Here is a 16933-nt window from a genome sequence, read left to right on the forward strand (position 1 = left end):
ACAATTTCTAGAGGTGTAGGTACAGGTTGCTTTGATAATTAGGATATGCTATTGTGAATATTAATTTTTGTTCTGTATTGCCTAACAGTTCTACCCATCATTTATCAACTAATTCCTTTTCTGTATGGATGACATGCAAGTGAGTTGAAGAGTTTAGCTGATACCAACTTCTACGTGTCATTTTCCTAGGCTAGTAAAAGAGAGGAGGTAACTTCCCTTTTTTTGACACTCAGTTAGGATCACTTCCACTGAAATAAATAGAAATGAAGGAAATCTGACTGACCCTGCAGAAATTACAGTTTGCTTTTTGGTCAGAAGTGACTTTGTTATTTTAACAATCTGTTTTTTTTTCAGATACACAGCCAGATGCTTTTCAGTTTTGTAGACTGATTTGAGTGTAATCTTTTACAAACAGTTTAAAAATACCATTCAGACTTTGCAGTACATTGTCACAAGTGAAGATAAGTTTCTTTAACAAATATGTATAATTAAGGTTGCTTAAAGTAAGATTCTTTTATATAAACCCTTTATTAATCCACCTTGTGTATTACAATTCTGTTGAGGGACCTTTTCAGAGTTAGCGTAAACTCGAGGCGTGGTACACAGCTGCCTAGGAGGTAACTGCCACTGTCTGATAACACGGTAGTAGGTGCTGCTGTTGCTGAGGAATGGACTGGCTTTGAGGGAAAAGGAAGCAGTGGCAGTTCTGGGTGAAAGCAGGAGCAGAAACCTGCCTTCCACAGCTGCTTCCCTTTGCTTTTCAAGTATTTTCTTTCTCCTATAGGAGTAATGTGTAGTTCTGCCCCCTTCCTAGCAGCCTGGCAGACACAGTAAGTAGATGAGGTGAGGAAGAAAGTGAAGTAAGAAAGTAAGATGAGGTAAGAAAGAGGAGAAAAGGGACTGCTGCTTCCTGGGTTGGTAGGAAAGGCAGGAAAGAGGTAACTCAAGGATGGTGTGCAGAAGTTTGAGATTCGTCATCCTAGGATAATGATGGAAGTGTTGGGCCTAAAAGAAACAAGTGACCTGCATTGTAGCCCAGAGGAACTCTCCTCCTCCTTCCTGCCTTCCAGGAATCCACTGTGTTGCCACTGCAGGACTTAATTTTGCCTACATGGTTGAAGAATCTGAAGCTGACTCAGTCTTTTGTGGCACAGATAATATTTCCTGTTGAGCAGCTGGAGTTCCTGTATAACTTACTGGTACTGGAATAAAGCTGTTCATTAGAAACCAGTTGCATAGATTGAAAATCCTTCAAGAACGTCATCTAAATGGGAGCATGTTTTAATGTCTGCGTTACAACACTGAGGTCAGGAGTGTTTGCTCTAGGAGCATGAGACATCTCAGTGACTCCGAAGCAGTTGTTTATTGTATGAACTGCAGTTACATCTGTGATTGCGGTGTGAATGTACCAGTTGCTTTTAACCACTTAGCTTTCATGCTGCTAGTAGTGCAGCCACAGCAGCTGGGAATTCAGCAATGTTAAAAAAAAAAGCACCTTCTTGAGAAACAGAGTAAATGTCTGGACAGCAAGCCTGCCCTGAGCTCCTTGTGCTGTGGTTACACTGCTTCAAGCAACAGCTTGTTGAGTTGATTTAAAGCTGTTGTTGCTATATCTGGGTTAGCTGTAGCCAGGCTTGTGACTGCGGGATGAGTTTATCCTTAAACTGCTGCTTCTGTTTGTAAAGTGGACTGTGTCACCTGGTTGGCAGTTACTTATCAAGTGGTTTGAAATACAGGATGAAAGATGCTTCTTATGTCAGCATTGCAATGTATTGCAGATGCAAGTTCTTAGCCTTTTTATAATTGAAGGAATACTGATTAAAAATATTTGGACTTAAAACAAGTGACAGTTTTCTGGACTTCTGTATAGGGGCAAAATGTTAAGTTCTTTGTTTTCTTTCAGCATTATAAAGAAAACTGGTGAGTACTGCTTTCAGGCAGTAGATTGCCATTTGAAATTTCTTATGTAGGTTTATTTCAGCAACACTGGTGGGTTAATAATCTATGAAAAGATAAGTGTGCTGTTTAGCAAGAAATAAATAACAATGAAAACAAAGAACAGCTCAAGTTTTAAAGTGTGAAAAAAAAATCTAGAGTTATCAAAGAATGTTTAGAATCATAGTGGAATCCCCTTTCATGAGGCAAGCAAAGCTCTTGGGATGCTCTGTAGGGAGTAATCCTATTCTGGCATGGGTTTATTTACTGGGTCTTTTCTGTCCGTGTTTTGTGATGTGCTTATGTATGGAATCTGTGATTTGTTATGAAAGCTTTGGTCTCATGGTGGTAGCACTGCAGAGTTGGATAGCTTTTTAATTTAACATTTGTAGTAGCAATGTTTAATGTTGTACATTGGAAACATTATAGTGTTCTGCTTTGGCTGTATAATGCTAATTGGAGCAATAATCCAGTGAGACTCAATAATGCTGTTGAATCTATCCCTGCCATTCCCTTTTGGGACCTTGTTTATTCCTCCTTTCTATTTTTGTTTCTGGTTTTACTATTTTTCACAAAGTCCTGTGTTCCCCTCTTAATAAAAGATGGGGGTTTGGTGTTTGAATCTCTGTAGATAAACCAGAGCTAAGTGTTCCCACTTTTAATCTCATAACTGTTTATTTGAGGCCAAGGGGAAAATTAAGGCAAAGATAACATAGCTTATTTTCACCACAAAAATAATGCTAATATGACTTCATTGGCCTGTGGTTGTATATTTGGTGCTTGAGAATCTCGTGCAGGACACAAGTGTCATCGCTTTGCTGGGGAGACACCACATGTACTTCACTGCACAAATAATTTCATCAGCCCAACAGAAGAAGGTCTGATGTTACATGGGGTTGAGAATAGTCAGGGCTGTTTGAGCTAGCGCTGCTACCAAAGGCAGCCTTTGGCCAAACAGGATTTCTTTCAGCAGGAGCTGAAGGGCTGTCCAGGGGTTCGGATTTTATGCTTGTTTGATATGAGCCTGTTCATTCCAGATTGCCTATGTTATAGAAAAATGTTAAAGATATTTTTCTCTTTCTTTATTGTTGTTTTGTTATTCTCCCTGTTTGTTCTTTTTCTCCACTAGCATCTCCATCCTGTCGCTGTGAAAGTTTCTGCATCAGCATGAATAGAATAAAATTGATAGTAACTGAACTAAACCAGTTGCTTTCAAGTTGCTCTCTATGCTGCTCAGAAACGCACTAGCCAGAGGAGACCCAGAACTCCTTCTGTGACTGTGGGGCGATCGGTGTAGAAGGGCTTTCTCAGCAGTTTCCCACCTTGTCCATTGTATGCCGTGTGAGAGTTGTTTCCCTGAAAATTTCAATATATAAAATTCTGTAAATGAAAAAACCCTAAGTTCTAGGGCAGAACGTAATTAGGAAAGGTCTTAATCTATTACAGTTGTAGGAATGTTTTTCAGGAGTCAACTTAGTTTTGCTCAAATACTCATCAGCAAGTGCTAACCGTGGTACAAAATATATTTGCCTTTCTGAGAAAGAGGTACTATGAAATGCTTTTCAGGTGCATGGATATTGAGTAGTTGGTCACAGAAGGCCTTTCAGTAAGATTCTGTAACGGAAGCAGATAATGCTGTGTACAATTGCTGTATGGTTTCCAGACTTGAAATGCTTCCCCCTCCCCCACCTAGTGAGCTCAGTGAAAACTTTAACAGGCATGTAGGCTCACTGGTAAATTGTATAGAATGCATGCATATTTCACATTTAGGTTTGATTTGTAAGTGGATATTGGTTCTTTAAGGAAATGGCTTACCCTGTTGTTAATGGCAATTGACTTGTGTAATATTGTTCTACTGTAATTATTTAAATAGATATCATGCTTTAAATTCAGGAAGAAAAATAATACTGCATTACTTGCCTCATTTATATTGGGATTAGCATACCAGCATGAATGTTGTTTTGCAAATGTAAAGTTTCGCTGTTTTTCTGTTGTTTTAGGGCTGATGTACTGTCTTAATTCTTGTGTTTTATGCAGGGTTCAGTGGTCTCAATTTAAAGGCTATTTTATTTTCAAACTGGAGAAAGTAATGGATGATTTCAGAACCTCAGCTCCTGAACCAAGAGGGCCCCCCAATCCAAATGTGGAATATATTCCCTTTGAAGAGATGAAAGAAAGAATCTTGAAAATTGTCACTGGATTTAATGGGTACGTATTATTTGTTTTCCTAAAATCAGGATAAGAAAAATACTTTCCCAATTTTTAACTTAGTAGTTTGTACTATCTATCTGTGACAGTTCATTTTGCTTCCTCAAATAGATGAATGGAAGCAAATATATACCTTGGAAATACATTACTGTAGTTTCAGAACTTTCACTTTTATTATTCTGTCTCTGAATGAAAATTGTGACATCCTGTAACATGTCAGCTGCTTCAGTCTTTTCACTATGTAGTTAGTTTTTAATACAATTCAATGAAGCACGGTATTTCTGTGTGCATTTAACAGGCAAAATAGTAAAGTCAGATTTCTTCCAATCTATTTTGAAATACCTAAATGAAAGAAGTCTCTTGATGTTCAGTTCTTAATTGCTTTGTGGCAGTTCAGTAGCTTTTGAAGTAATGCTGTGACAAACATGGTGTGACCAGGAGGCAAGGTGTACCTGGTTTTGAATTGTTGAATTGTGCCATATACAGATTTATAGATTGAGTGATACTTACTAATTGAGAGACTTGAGGTATCCGATCTGTTGCTGACAGTGTCTTAGACCAAAGTGTATATATACTCTTTGCTGGTTTTGTAATTATGGAAGCTTTGTTTGCTTCAAAATAAAGCTCCTGATTTTTTTTTTTTTTTTTTTTTTTTTTGGTGTGTCTTTTTTAATACCTTATATAGTATTTTTCTTGTTTCTGAACTGGATTACGTACTTACCGTAAACTGAGTCATCTTCCTTGTGGGTCTCAATGCTTGTTTGAGAGACTTCATCATTTATCTCAGCTTGTCAGTAAATGGGCATACAATAAAGCTTGCCTCCCTGTTACCCTGAAATTTCAGATACGGAGGTGCTACTAACGTGTCCTTAGTACCATATTTTGATACTAGGTTAATAATTTTTACTGTTATTGTTCCACATTACTTACTTTATTTGCAGTTTAAGTGTCTCAAGTCAGATCTCATCTTCCCCTCACAAATTGCTCTTGTGCAGGATACTTCTAAGAATGTGAAATCCAGCTCGTTCTCAGCTACCCAATATTTATACTGGGATACTTCACTGAAAGAACTTAAAACCAAACTTACCCTTTATGCTCGAGTCTGCCTCTCTCCCACCTCCACCAGATTTTTGTTAATGTTTCACTGCCCACAAAACTTGTAATATTCTCACAGAGACAGCTAATGAATGCGCTGCTGTTATCTTCTGTTGTTCCCAAGTGCTCTAAACAAACCTTTGGGTGACCAAGTCTGGAGCTTACTCTGTGGCCGTGCTGTTTTGATCTTTTACTGAAACACTTAAGAGTGCTCAACTTCCTCATACTTAGAAGTGAACCACCCAGTCTTTGAGGAAGCAAACTGCATACATTAGTTACCTTGAGGAAAACAATACGTTAGGATGTTTCAGAATCTAGGATTGCAGAACAGTTAATTTAGTAAATCCTACAACTCCTGCAGTGAGGATGTGGTTGTGAAAGCTGAGTTACGTGGAGATGTGTCCAAACAGTAAGAAGAGCAGGTTTTGGTTTGTGCAACTGGATATATTCAGTCCTCTTATTTAGAGCTGTGGATGCCATTTCAGGGTGCTATAGTGGAGAAGGAAGTTACTTGGTGGGACTTTATTATTAGGATGTTTTTATTGGTGTTTATTTAAGACAGTGAGGGAAAGAGTTCATTAAAACTAGCCAATTCTTTTAAACTTTTTTTAAAGTCAAAGTAGTAAAGAATTAAGAATGACCTCCGGCTTTGGGGTATTTCTAGGCGAACTATCTTTTAAGGAAAGCACAAACTGGCTGCTTTGACCTTACTGTATTTTACTTGACACTGTGTAATATGCTTGCAGAGATTCCCGTGCTATATTTTAGTATTGCTTTGGAGTAGGAAGTTCTTAAAAGACTTGTCATTTTCTTTATCCTTTCCTAGTGAAGCAGAAAGTTCCAAGGTAAGTTACTGGAGATCTGACACAGGAGTCTTCACAGCAGCAATAAAATAGACATAATCACAATCCAGATTTGCATTTAAGTATATATATATATTTTTTTTGCTACAACTTAATATAGCTGTTATAAGTAATTTTCTCAGATCCCTCTTGAATCCTGTCCATACAATTAATTTTTGGTTTGTAATTCATTTTGAACTACAGTGCTAGGAAGTGAATTTTTGAGTCTGTTTGTATAGAGTTTTAAGTGGCTGCCTTAAGTAGGCAGATTAGGACTGTTCACACAGCTCATGTGCCAAACTAATTAAATTTCTAAGCATTTAAGGTCAGTTGTCATACAGCTCACAAACTTTTACATTGGTGTTCATATGTAGATTTACATCAATTTCAGTTACTTCTATTTTAAAATCACATTGTTAAACTCCTTTAAAATAATAATTTTACCGAAAAGAATTCACGTGGTGAAGTTAACTATGGGTTTTGCCAAGTAAAAACATTTACAGACGTTGAACAAATTGCATGCAAAGGTGATAGTGTGACACTTGGTGCCATCTGCTGCTCAGTAAACGAAGTTCAATTTACTATGGACAGTTTTTGAGGGAAATGAACTGGTTTGGGCTTTTGTTTAAGCCTTTTATAGCTGAAAGTAAATAGGAAAGCAACTTTTACTTCTGGAGTTAGTTGCAGGCTTCACACTTTGAGTGTGCTTATTCCCTGAGAAACCAGAACTGTATTGATTTTTCACAAAATACTTCATGTCTTAGTACTCCAAGGTGTCCAGTTACATACAGCTAAACACAAATTAGCCAGGCAGTGATTCTCCAGGATGTCTTACAGATTTGGCTGATGAAAAATAATTTTAATTGTTTTTTTCTGTGAAAGAAATGGATTTTGAATGGACAGTCTAGTCTATTAAAAAATTGCAAAGTCTCTTTAATTATGGACTTTTCAACCCAAACCCAAAATGACCATCAGTGATTAAAATCAGATACAGTTAGTGCAATACCTATGTGGAAAAGTTAACAGATCAAGTAAATTCTTTGTGACAGAGTTAGAGTTGGGAATTTTGTTAAGAGGGCGCTACGCAGAAGCTAAACATCATGAAGAATTTGGGTGCCAGAAAGACTACTTGTTGTCCAAAAGTTGCTGAACAGCAGCACTATTTGATTGATGCTAAGGAAGCTTTAGGGAAATTAATAATGATAGAACCATTGTTACGCTTAAGAGCCTTCATATAATAAACTGAATTAAAAGGAACGCTTCTTCTTGGTTTGTTCTGGTTTGTCCTTCTCTAATTTTGCGGGTATGGGAGGAGATACATCTAGATCAAAATAGGTGAGATGTATTTTGCCTGTGTGCCAAAAGATTTGGGTTCTGTCATTTTACTTGCTTTTATGTGATAACATGTCAAAACAAATGTTTTAGAAATATTGTTGTCCTAAAGCGTTACTTTTTGCAAGTGTTCAATGTATTTAATACCTCATCAGCTGTATTCTAACTCTCCACAGCTGATTGCTGGAGATTAACTTCACCATCTTTTTAGTCTATTAATATTTCTGTTTACACCAGGTAAAGATAAGTTGGGATGGTGTAAATCAGGGTGAATAGCAAGGGAAGGCATTAACTGGTAGGGTAAATGTGTGATACACCTTTGGTGTTTTTTTCAGTTAGCCATGCTGGAACTAGGGTGAAGGGTGGTTGCATTGTAGCCTACCTCCTTACTCTTTTCCAGCTGAGGATTGTAACTTCCCCAGTAACATAGTATACAGACAGTTCTGAAAAATATAATTAAATTTTTGACACTTGATTACTCTCTCTCTGAGTGCTCATGGCTTTTAGTTTAATCATACTACGTGATAATTCACTTCATGATAGCGATGCTGACCTGCTTGCACGGAACTAGTGGTAGATCTGTGCAACTTTAAAATGTGGCTTTTTAGCTAGTGAACGAAGCTTGAGATGTTAATTAATGAAATATGCTTAAGATACTGTGTACTGATTTCCTCAGAAGGTAATAGAAGTTGAACATCTACAAAAAATAAAAGTATAGGGATGTACACACACATGTATGTAAGTTTGTATTGTTACTGCTCTGGATTTGGTGTATCAGTTACATTCCCAATCAAGAAATGGTTCTAAAGTATTAAATATTCTTAGACAAATTTTAAAATGTTTATGGCTTCAGTATCAGATAGTTAACTGTAAAAATGCATTATTATTATTTTATTGAAACAACTTTTTAAAGTATTTTACTATTTTGACAAAAATCTCAGAAGTTTGCTAAAATGTGACACTGTGCAATGAAAATGTGTGACATCTCAGGTAGCTGGTAAATATGTGTCAAGTATTGCTTGTCTGAATGATCAGCTTCTTATTTAAGTAGGGACGAAATTGCAGAATTGTCAGAAAGCAGAATGTGTGAATGTGATGCTTATGGATTTATATATATTACTCTGAGTTAAATTATCTTTACTGAGCTGTTCCTTGATAGAGAAGTATACTACCCATTTGTGGCAAAATAGAGTATTTGTAACAGCTAAAGTGTAATGGTTCTACTAATTCGAACATATAATGATTTTTCTGTAAATGTATTTTGTAAAACATGAAATAAACTACAAGTTGAGAATTTCTTAGCTCTAATGTGTGCGACTCAAATTTGTTTTGAATTGCTTACCATTTCTGTTCTATATATTTGAATAATAAATACAGTCTTAAACTAATTTACTGTTGATGATCTGATTTCCTTCTCACTGTTCTAATGAATTGAGTTGTGGGATGATGTATTTAGAATCCTACTTGAGAGTTTTGTGGCGGTGAGCACCACAGACAGTGCTTTGTTACCTCAGAGTATGAGATAGGGAAAAATAAGGCCTTGAGTTACTGCCTCATATTGCTAATGATAACAAATTTCAGTGTTATGTTCTATCTTCTCAGTAAGGGGGAGAAAGCAGTAACATTGTTTCTTCCTAACAGTCATACTTATTAAAATAAAATTAAATTGTTATAAATCTATTTCATTGCAGCATCCCCTTCACTATTCAGCGACTCTGTGAGTTGCTGACAGATCCTAGGAGGAATTACACAGGAACTGACAAATTTCTAAGAGGTGTGGAAAAGGTATGTATTTTCCTGAGAGAGAACACGGCTAAACAGTCACAACTACCACTTCTGAATGACTCCCAGCGGTTTCATTATGGCTCATAACCATAGTATAGCTAATAGCTGCTTTTAAGTGTACGAGTCTGGATGTTAGAAGGTATGAAACAAGCAGTTTTAAAATAACTTAAGACATAAAAACTGTAGCTTATGGAGGGTTTAATCTACCTTTTTACATTGAGTCCTAGCTAGAAAAAAAATCAAATAATCAGCTGAAATAATTTGAGTACTTTTTGATCAGTCATTTCCTTCCACATCTGGGTTCAGATTAGATCCAGTAGGTGAATGAGAAGGGAGGCCCCTTCCCCCAATGTCTTTTGGTTTGGTATTTAAATCCTCTTGTGTAAAGGACTGTGCCTTCATAAGAGTATACAGATGTCATTTAATGGTATTTAATAACTTATGACAGAATGTGGCATCTTCACAGAGTAGGTAACAGACTTTGAGGATGTGGTTCCACATAGGAGTTTCTTGATGGCAAAATTGGCATGAGGTTCTTCCTTGGATTATTCTGTCGAATAAAGGTTAACTTGTAAATGGATTAGTTTCCACTGTTACAGTGGATGCAGTCAGGTGTGTTCCTGCAAGTTAAGATGGGAAGGAGATGGTCAGGAATAAATGATGAGACAGGGATTTCACAGAGCAGTTTCTTAGCCAACAAGATCTGTGAAATCACACCTCAGGTTTTATGGAGAAGCCTCATGAAAATTCATCTGGGTTAATTTAGGTGGCCCTGTGATAAAAGCCCCCTGGTATAATTGGGCTAAGTATTGATTTGAAGAGAGAAACTTACCTAATTTTTAAGCTAGGTTTGTAGATGTTAAATGGATTTAGTTTGCAGTGCTATTCAAGAGGGAGAGGTAGATAAGCAAAATGTACTGAATTAGTCATTATTTCTGCCCTTTGTTTATGTGGGGCCAGAATCGTTTAACATTTGAAATATGGCTGTTCCAAAAGTAACTAAGAGTGCTTGCACACTTTGGATTGCAGGACTCGAGTGTGAATAGAGCATTTCTCCATCAATTCAGTTGTTTTGCAGCATTTTGGAATGCTTTGCTTTCCAGAGATATTTCAGTTAGAAATTACAAACACTTGGGCCTGAGGCTTAATGTTCTGGTCTCATTATGACAGTAACCCACTTGTGAAAATGCTGACTTGTATTGTAATTGTGGCCTGACCTTGTAAAGAGGGAGCAGAGATACTTTTTATGTAGCTGTCATCTGTTGGTAACTTTCAACCCAATTATCTGTAGAGCTATTTTAACAGATAGGACCGAAATCCTGTAGCTGTTTAAGATTTGGCGTGTTGTCAAGAGCTGAAGCTTCTGTTTCTGAACTCTTAATACATTGTTTGTGTATTACAGAATGTCATGGTTGTCAGCTGTGTATATCCATCTTCAGAGTAAGTGTAATCTTTTTTTTTTCTTGAAACTTTAAGCTTATGTTAATAGAGGGCAGAATGTGTGCGTGTGTGTCTGATACATTTCTCTTGCTGGCAGTAGTTGTATCCAAAAGACAGACCAGCAGAGTTCAGTTTTCATTACCAATAGTTAAGTCAACAGTAGTGACAGTGGTCTGCAAGCGTTACAGGTAGTAAATTGGAAATAAACAGCTTTGGAGTTGGATATATGGTACAGTTTAGTATTATCCCTGAACACTAAGCTGTTGTTTTATACAGTAGCTGGTGGTGGAAAAAAATGGATACCCCTCCATAACAGTTGCGCTGTAAGTTTGTCTCCTAGCCTGTTTCTCTAGTATAATGTATCAATAGAGAACCCCTTGAGGACTGGCAGTGGGGGACTGTTTAAGTGTGTGTGTGTGTGTATCCTGTGCAAACAAGCTTAAAATAACTCAAAGTTCCTTTATTCATAACTTTTTGTTGTTGTTGTTAGGAAAAATAATTCAAATAGTTTAAATCGGATGAATGGTGTTATGTTCCCAGGAAATTCACCAGGGTACTCTGACAGGTAAGCTCAGTTTTCGGAGTTAACTTATTCTAGATAAAGGCAAGGTAGTTCTGGAAATAGCTGGTGCATGTTGCTTATTATCTATTCTGATTCCAAATAAGTAGCCTCAAAAATGGGGTGTGACATGGAATACAGGGGGAAGGAGGGTGGGGGAGGCATGAACATACACACTATGTACTCCCATGTTTTGATGTTTTTGTAACCTCACTGTTTACAAATTTTTTGTTGTTCTTTAAAGTGTTTATCATAGTTTGCATGTTACATGCGATGATTTTTTTTTATTCAATATAAAATAGTAAAGTACTTGATCTTTTTTGTTTTGTTTTGGTGGCCTTTTAAACAACCTCTGCTTTCTGCCTATTAGGAACAAATTACTTCACTAAAACGATGGGTTAATTTTTTATTATTATTTTTAAAGATCTAATGTAAATGGTCCTGGAACTCCCAGACCAGTAAATCGACCGAAGGTTTCTTTGTCAACTCCTATGACAACAAACGGTTTGCCAGACAGCACGGAACATAAAGAATCAAGCTTGCAGCAAACAGAAGATAAAAAACACAGGTTTGTGAGGAATAATATATTTTGAGGTTTTATTTTCAGGGTTTTTTTCCACTTATATTTTTAAAATATTTTAAAAGAGTATTGCCATCTAAGGAATGCATAATTAAATCTTACCATCTGAATATCTGCATCAGGATTTGATGTGTACTTACTCCTGTTTGGGCTGTCCAGATAACTATTAGTTTAAGTTTCTAGAGCTGCAGTAACACATCTTTTAAGATGTATGGGATGTATAGGAAAAATGAAGAGTGAATAATGGAGTTCAGAAATCCAGCTACCGTAATTGTGTCAGGATGTTAAACTATAACCAGATATTTTATAAACACTTGCTGCTGGTTCTGACAGTAGGAGTTGTTTGTAATTGGGACCCACCAGAACAGGCTGATCACTCTGCATTTTCATTGACAGTCAGGTGGAAGAGGAGTGATGGCTTTGAGGTTTTGTTACGTAGTGAGTGAAGTGAGTTCCACTGTTCTCTCTTGTGGAGTATTTAACTTGAAGTAGCCGCTACTTTAAGTGTGACAAGATACAGAATGTTTTTCTTCAGTAAAAATTGCAGCTGCTTTTGTTGTTTATAGTGAATCACCAGCATCTGAATCAGAAGGTGCTCAGAGCAGCCCAGTAAAAAATAAGCACTCTGAAGATGATCCTGCAGAAGCAGAAGGTCGTGAGGTAAAAAGACTTAAATTTGACAAGGAAGGGGAAGCCCGAGATGCACCTAACCAAACTGCCTCCAGTGAAGTTTCTTTAGGCATGGGGGAAGAGACGGAAACATCCTCTACATCTCAGGATAAAGAAAAAGATGCTACTTGTGCCAGACAGCACTGTACAGAGGAAGAGGAGGAAGGTATTTCAGATTTTACTGTCTTTGCTCTGTCCATTTCCCAAGGAGTTGGGATTTTTCTTGCTGAAGGCCAATGCTGTTGGGATTGCTGAATGTCTCCAGTCGTGCATAAAGATGAACTGCTTGTTCATAATTCAATTTTGCATAATCTAGCAATTCTGTTATTTCTTCTTTTTATTTTGTCCTACATAGCTCTTTAAAAATTTATAAAATGGTACTTAAAATCTTTGTAGGCAGTAAATTACATGAGGGTGGTAATGGTGCACCAAGAATTGGAGAATCCCTGCTGTAGGGTATCATCAGATGTTCTCATCCCTTCTCTGGAAGGGGGATGAGTCATATCTAAGTTTGACTGTCTTAATGAATTACAGATACAAAGTTACATCCTTTCACTGAGGAGGTTGAGCAGCATTCTCTCCAGATCCTATTAGAATGGTGAAAATCACCTCACTCTCTAAGGCAGGCCCTGTACCTAATTAAAAAAAGATAGCTGCAGTTAAGAGACTGATCTGTTTTTTTATGTATTCTCCAAAGTTTCCTTTAAATATTTATTTTTTATGGCTCGTGTATTTGTAAAATGTTCCTCTAGATCGTACTGGATGCACACTTGAAACAGTAATGTTTTCAACGTTTCCAAAAGACCGCTTCTGGAGACAAATGAAGGAATGTGGGGAAGCAAGAAAAATTACTTGTTAGACTGTGCCTTTATCCACTGAAGCTTAATTAAGTGAAGCTACCTATTTAATTAAAAGAACTGTACTTTATTTTACGGTATATTAGGGTAGTTTGGCTATCCTAATGAAGTTGGCTAATACTTTACATCTTCTAATAAATTTGGGGATTTTCAGTTTTTCCTGTCTGTGGCTCTGTTGTACAATATTGCTCAGCCTAGCAAGGAATGGAAAGTAGCAGGATTAAGATAGGTTTAAAAATGCCTTAGTAATACTGTGCTTTCACCATTTCTAGAGTCCTTCATGTCTCCCAGAAATGTTGGTCCAGACAGAAAAGATCAAGAAAAAGACACTGAATCCTCGACTGTGAATGAAGAGGCCTCTGAGGAGAACAATCAAATGGAGGAGTCTGATCAGCCTCAAGCAGAGAAGGATTTACACTCGGATGACAGTGAAATTAGTGGATCTGCCAGTAGCGGAGCTGACTGCAGTGAATCTGAAGAGTTAGGGTCCTGTGCTAGTGAAACTCCAGAAATTTCATCAGAGACCCCTATGGAAAACAGCGATGAAGCCACAGAAGTTGTGGATGAACCTATGGAGCAAGACTAATTTAAATACACTTAGATGCAGTATTTTCCATAAGGCTCCGGTTTTACACTGTATAAATAATTTTATGTAATAAAGTGGACCTTTAGTTTTACAAAAAAAGAAGCAGGTTGTAAAATAAATTTCTCCATGGATTGAACCTTGAAAGAGTTGTACATGATAAGAACTGTGAATACCAGCTCCTTCAGGTCCTGCTTACCGCTGAACTTTCGTTTGGTCAAATCAGTGGTTTGTGTATAGTTTTTTTTATTTAGAATAAAAGTTTTTAAACTGGAAGGTAATTATAATTTTGACAACTTTTTTGGAGATTACCACACCTAGTTGTATGTAAGCAAGAAAGCTTTTTGTCTCGTCTTTTTCTGACAGCTATAGCAGTTACTTCATATTTTGGTTACAGTTTCAACATTCGACATGTGAAATATGGGGTTTCATGCTGGTTTCCAGATTTTTATTTGAATACATACTATGAAACCTTATGTTGTGTGTTTAAAATGTGTTACATTTCACACACACATATATGCACGCATGCACACGTATGTGTACCCTCACTGTTCTAAGGGGGAAATGGTATATTTTTCTGTTTCTATAAAAGGTAAATACAGCAAATACTTTTTCTATAGGAAAAGACTGAGTTCACCTCTCAAGGCACTTTGTTTTGCCTCTGGAAAACAAAACAAATGAAATCTGGCCCATATGAAACCCTGGAAATACTAACATTGTTGAAAACACCAGAGTAAACACATTCCAAGAGAACTGTTCAGATTACAACATTTTTGTATACTTCTGAGGTGCCTGAGTGAAAGGATTTCATTTATTTATGAGAAAATGTGCTTTATGTTGAGAACGTTGTAATCAAAACATTAGCTTAAACTTTTGTAGAAGAAATGTTTGAAAATACGATAAGAAAATATCTTGGAAGAAATGAACAGGTACTTGCCTTTTTGGGTGCTTCTTGGAGCATTGTGAATATTGTAGAGAAGACTCAAAATCATTCTAAGGTATGCAGATGTCATTGGTATGATCACACCACTGTATCAGAAGAATTAATATATGACCGTAGTTATGTACCTGAGCTAAACGACTAAAAGGTTTAGGGGTGCATAGAAATCACCATGATTTGTATAACATTTTGGAAGTGAACTTAAATATTTTTGAACATGCTACTTTGACAGCCAGTGTTACATTTTTTTCAAACCAGCTCAAAGCACAAACTACTGCTTTAAACTCTTGATATTTTCCAGTTCCCATATTTAAAGACATGCAAGCTGCAACCTCCCAGTCACAATTACTGGCTGCCAAATTTATACCTGTTTCTTCAACTGTACCTTTTTGATATTTAGAATTTTTAAATTTCTGTAAAGTAGATTTTTGTAGATTGTAATGAGTGCTCACTGCCATTGTGAAACGGTATATAATTGTATAATTTCTGTGTGTAAACTGAATGCTTGGGCTTTCAATACAGTATTCATATAAAGCAATAAATATTAATGTTATGAAATATCTGAGTACACTTTTATCAGAATTGTCCCTCTTTGGTTTTAAGTTCACATACCTGAAGTACAAAAATGACCTCTAAAATGCATGCTGATAGTTTCTTGTACTACATGGTATGCCTTGTATTGTTTTGGGGAAATCTAGGTTTTGATTAATACCAGAATAATTTGGCTCAGTTGGAATATTTATAGTTATTTCTTGCTGACATTACCTATCAAGTTCTAAGCAGACGGGATTCAGGGAGATGCTTGCCAAAAAAAAAAAATGATCTGATTGATCAAGATCCCCTTACAGAAGGAAAAATTGTACTTTTCATTGTACACATTTTAATTGTGCTTGAGGGTTGGATGTGTATTACAAAATTAAAGGACTGAACCAAAATGTTGAAATTGGGAAAGTTTAAAAATATAGTGACATGTTACACTTGTTTGGGGTTTTTTGTTGTTGCTTTTTTTTTTTTTTTTTTTAATAATTTGCCAATGAGAACAAAATTTTAAAATTTCCAAGTTTAGAGATTTCTGAAATTTTCTTTAGACTGTTTTTTTGTGAAGATACTGTCAATAAACTTGTTCTTTAAGCACCTGTGACCTTTCGATATGTTTGTTTTAGCAGCACTAGTGCCACTCTTGCAAAGACTTGCAGAAGAACTTTGAGGTATGGATCAATTTATATGTCTGCATTTTTTTTTTTTTTTTGCAATGGCTAATAAAAATTGAATTTGCGCTTTAACATGGCAGTAAGCATCTTAACACTAAATATATGCCTCCATTTAGAGATTGCATTTACTAAATCAGAGAAGATTCCCACTTTTTAAATATGTATTTCAAAAACAAACCAAAGCTACTGCATTTCGAATCAGCCATATTTTGCCGGAGGCAATATGTACCTCCAGCTACACAAGGAGCTGTTTTTCTGGGTATGTGGTGGTGTAGCATTGAATCTATTTTCATAGCTTGTATTTTTATAAATCTGGATGCTTTAAGTTCCATAATTACTTACACCTCGGAGCATGTTTCTGCATACAGCCATTCTGAGGGAATTGGTCGTTCCGCTTGCATTCTGGTTAAATCCCAGAAAACCAGGCAACAGGTGCTTTATAGTGTTCATGGGTGTATTTCCTATTAAAAAAGCCTATTATCTGGGACCAGAATATAAATACAAAATGTAATGGGGTTTATTTTCCAGAATAAAAGGTAAAGGTCAGCCTTAATTCTGCTCTTGATATTTAGAAAAATTGCTATCTCAGAAAAGTTGATTTCCTTCAAGTATCCGAGATGCTCTGTCAGCCTTGATTTTTAAACCTCAGGGACTACTCTAGTGCTTGCAGTAGAAAGAGCTTTCTCACAGAGCATGTATTTTGGGGTTAAAAAAACTAGTGCACTGAAGTTAAAATGTTCAAATAAGCGAGTTGATTGAGTGAAGGGAGGAGAAGTTGCTGGAATTTGGGCTTAATTTATGTGCTGGGGGCTGTCTCAGCAGCGGCCCGTCTCCCCAGCAAAAGCCATAGACCCCTGTACACAACCTGTGGATTGTGTCCTTGCCTACAGCTCTCTG

At 36.6% G+C, this 16933-nt stretch overlaps 1 protein-coding gene across 1 annotated transcript in view; it reads left to right on the forward strand.

The window, feature by feature from the left end:
* Positions 1-15959, forward strand: part of PPP4R2 (protein phosphatase 4 regulatory subunit 2) — a 32634-nt gene extending 16675 nt beyond the window's left edge. The window contains exons 3-9 of the mRNA XM_032985713.2: positions 3973-4143; positions 9104-9197; positions 10600-10637; positions 11128-11202; positions 11621-11764; positions 12343-12611; positions 13575-15959. Of these exons, the coding sequence (XP_032841604.2) occupies positions 3973-4143; positions 9104-9197; positions 10600-10637; positions 11128-11202; positions 11621-11764; positions 12343-12611; positions 13575-13888 (1105 nt within the window). The 3' untranslated portion in view covers positions 13889-15959. The remainder of the gene's footprint in view (positions 1-3972; positions 4144-9103; positions 9198-10599; positions 10638-11127; positions 11203-11620; positions 11765-12342; positions 12612-13574) is intronic.
* Positions 15960-16933: the final 974 nt, after the last annotated feature.

Source organism: Tyto alba, unplaced genomic scaffold (assembly GCF_018691265.1).
Source record: "Tyto alba isolate M040663 unplaced genomic scaffold, T.alba_DEE_v4.0 Super-Scaffold_3, whole genome shotgun sequence".
Classification (NCBI taxonomy): domain Eukaryota; kingdom Metazoa; phylum Chordata; class Aves; order Strigiformes; family Tytonidae; genus Tyto; species Tyto alba.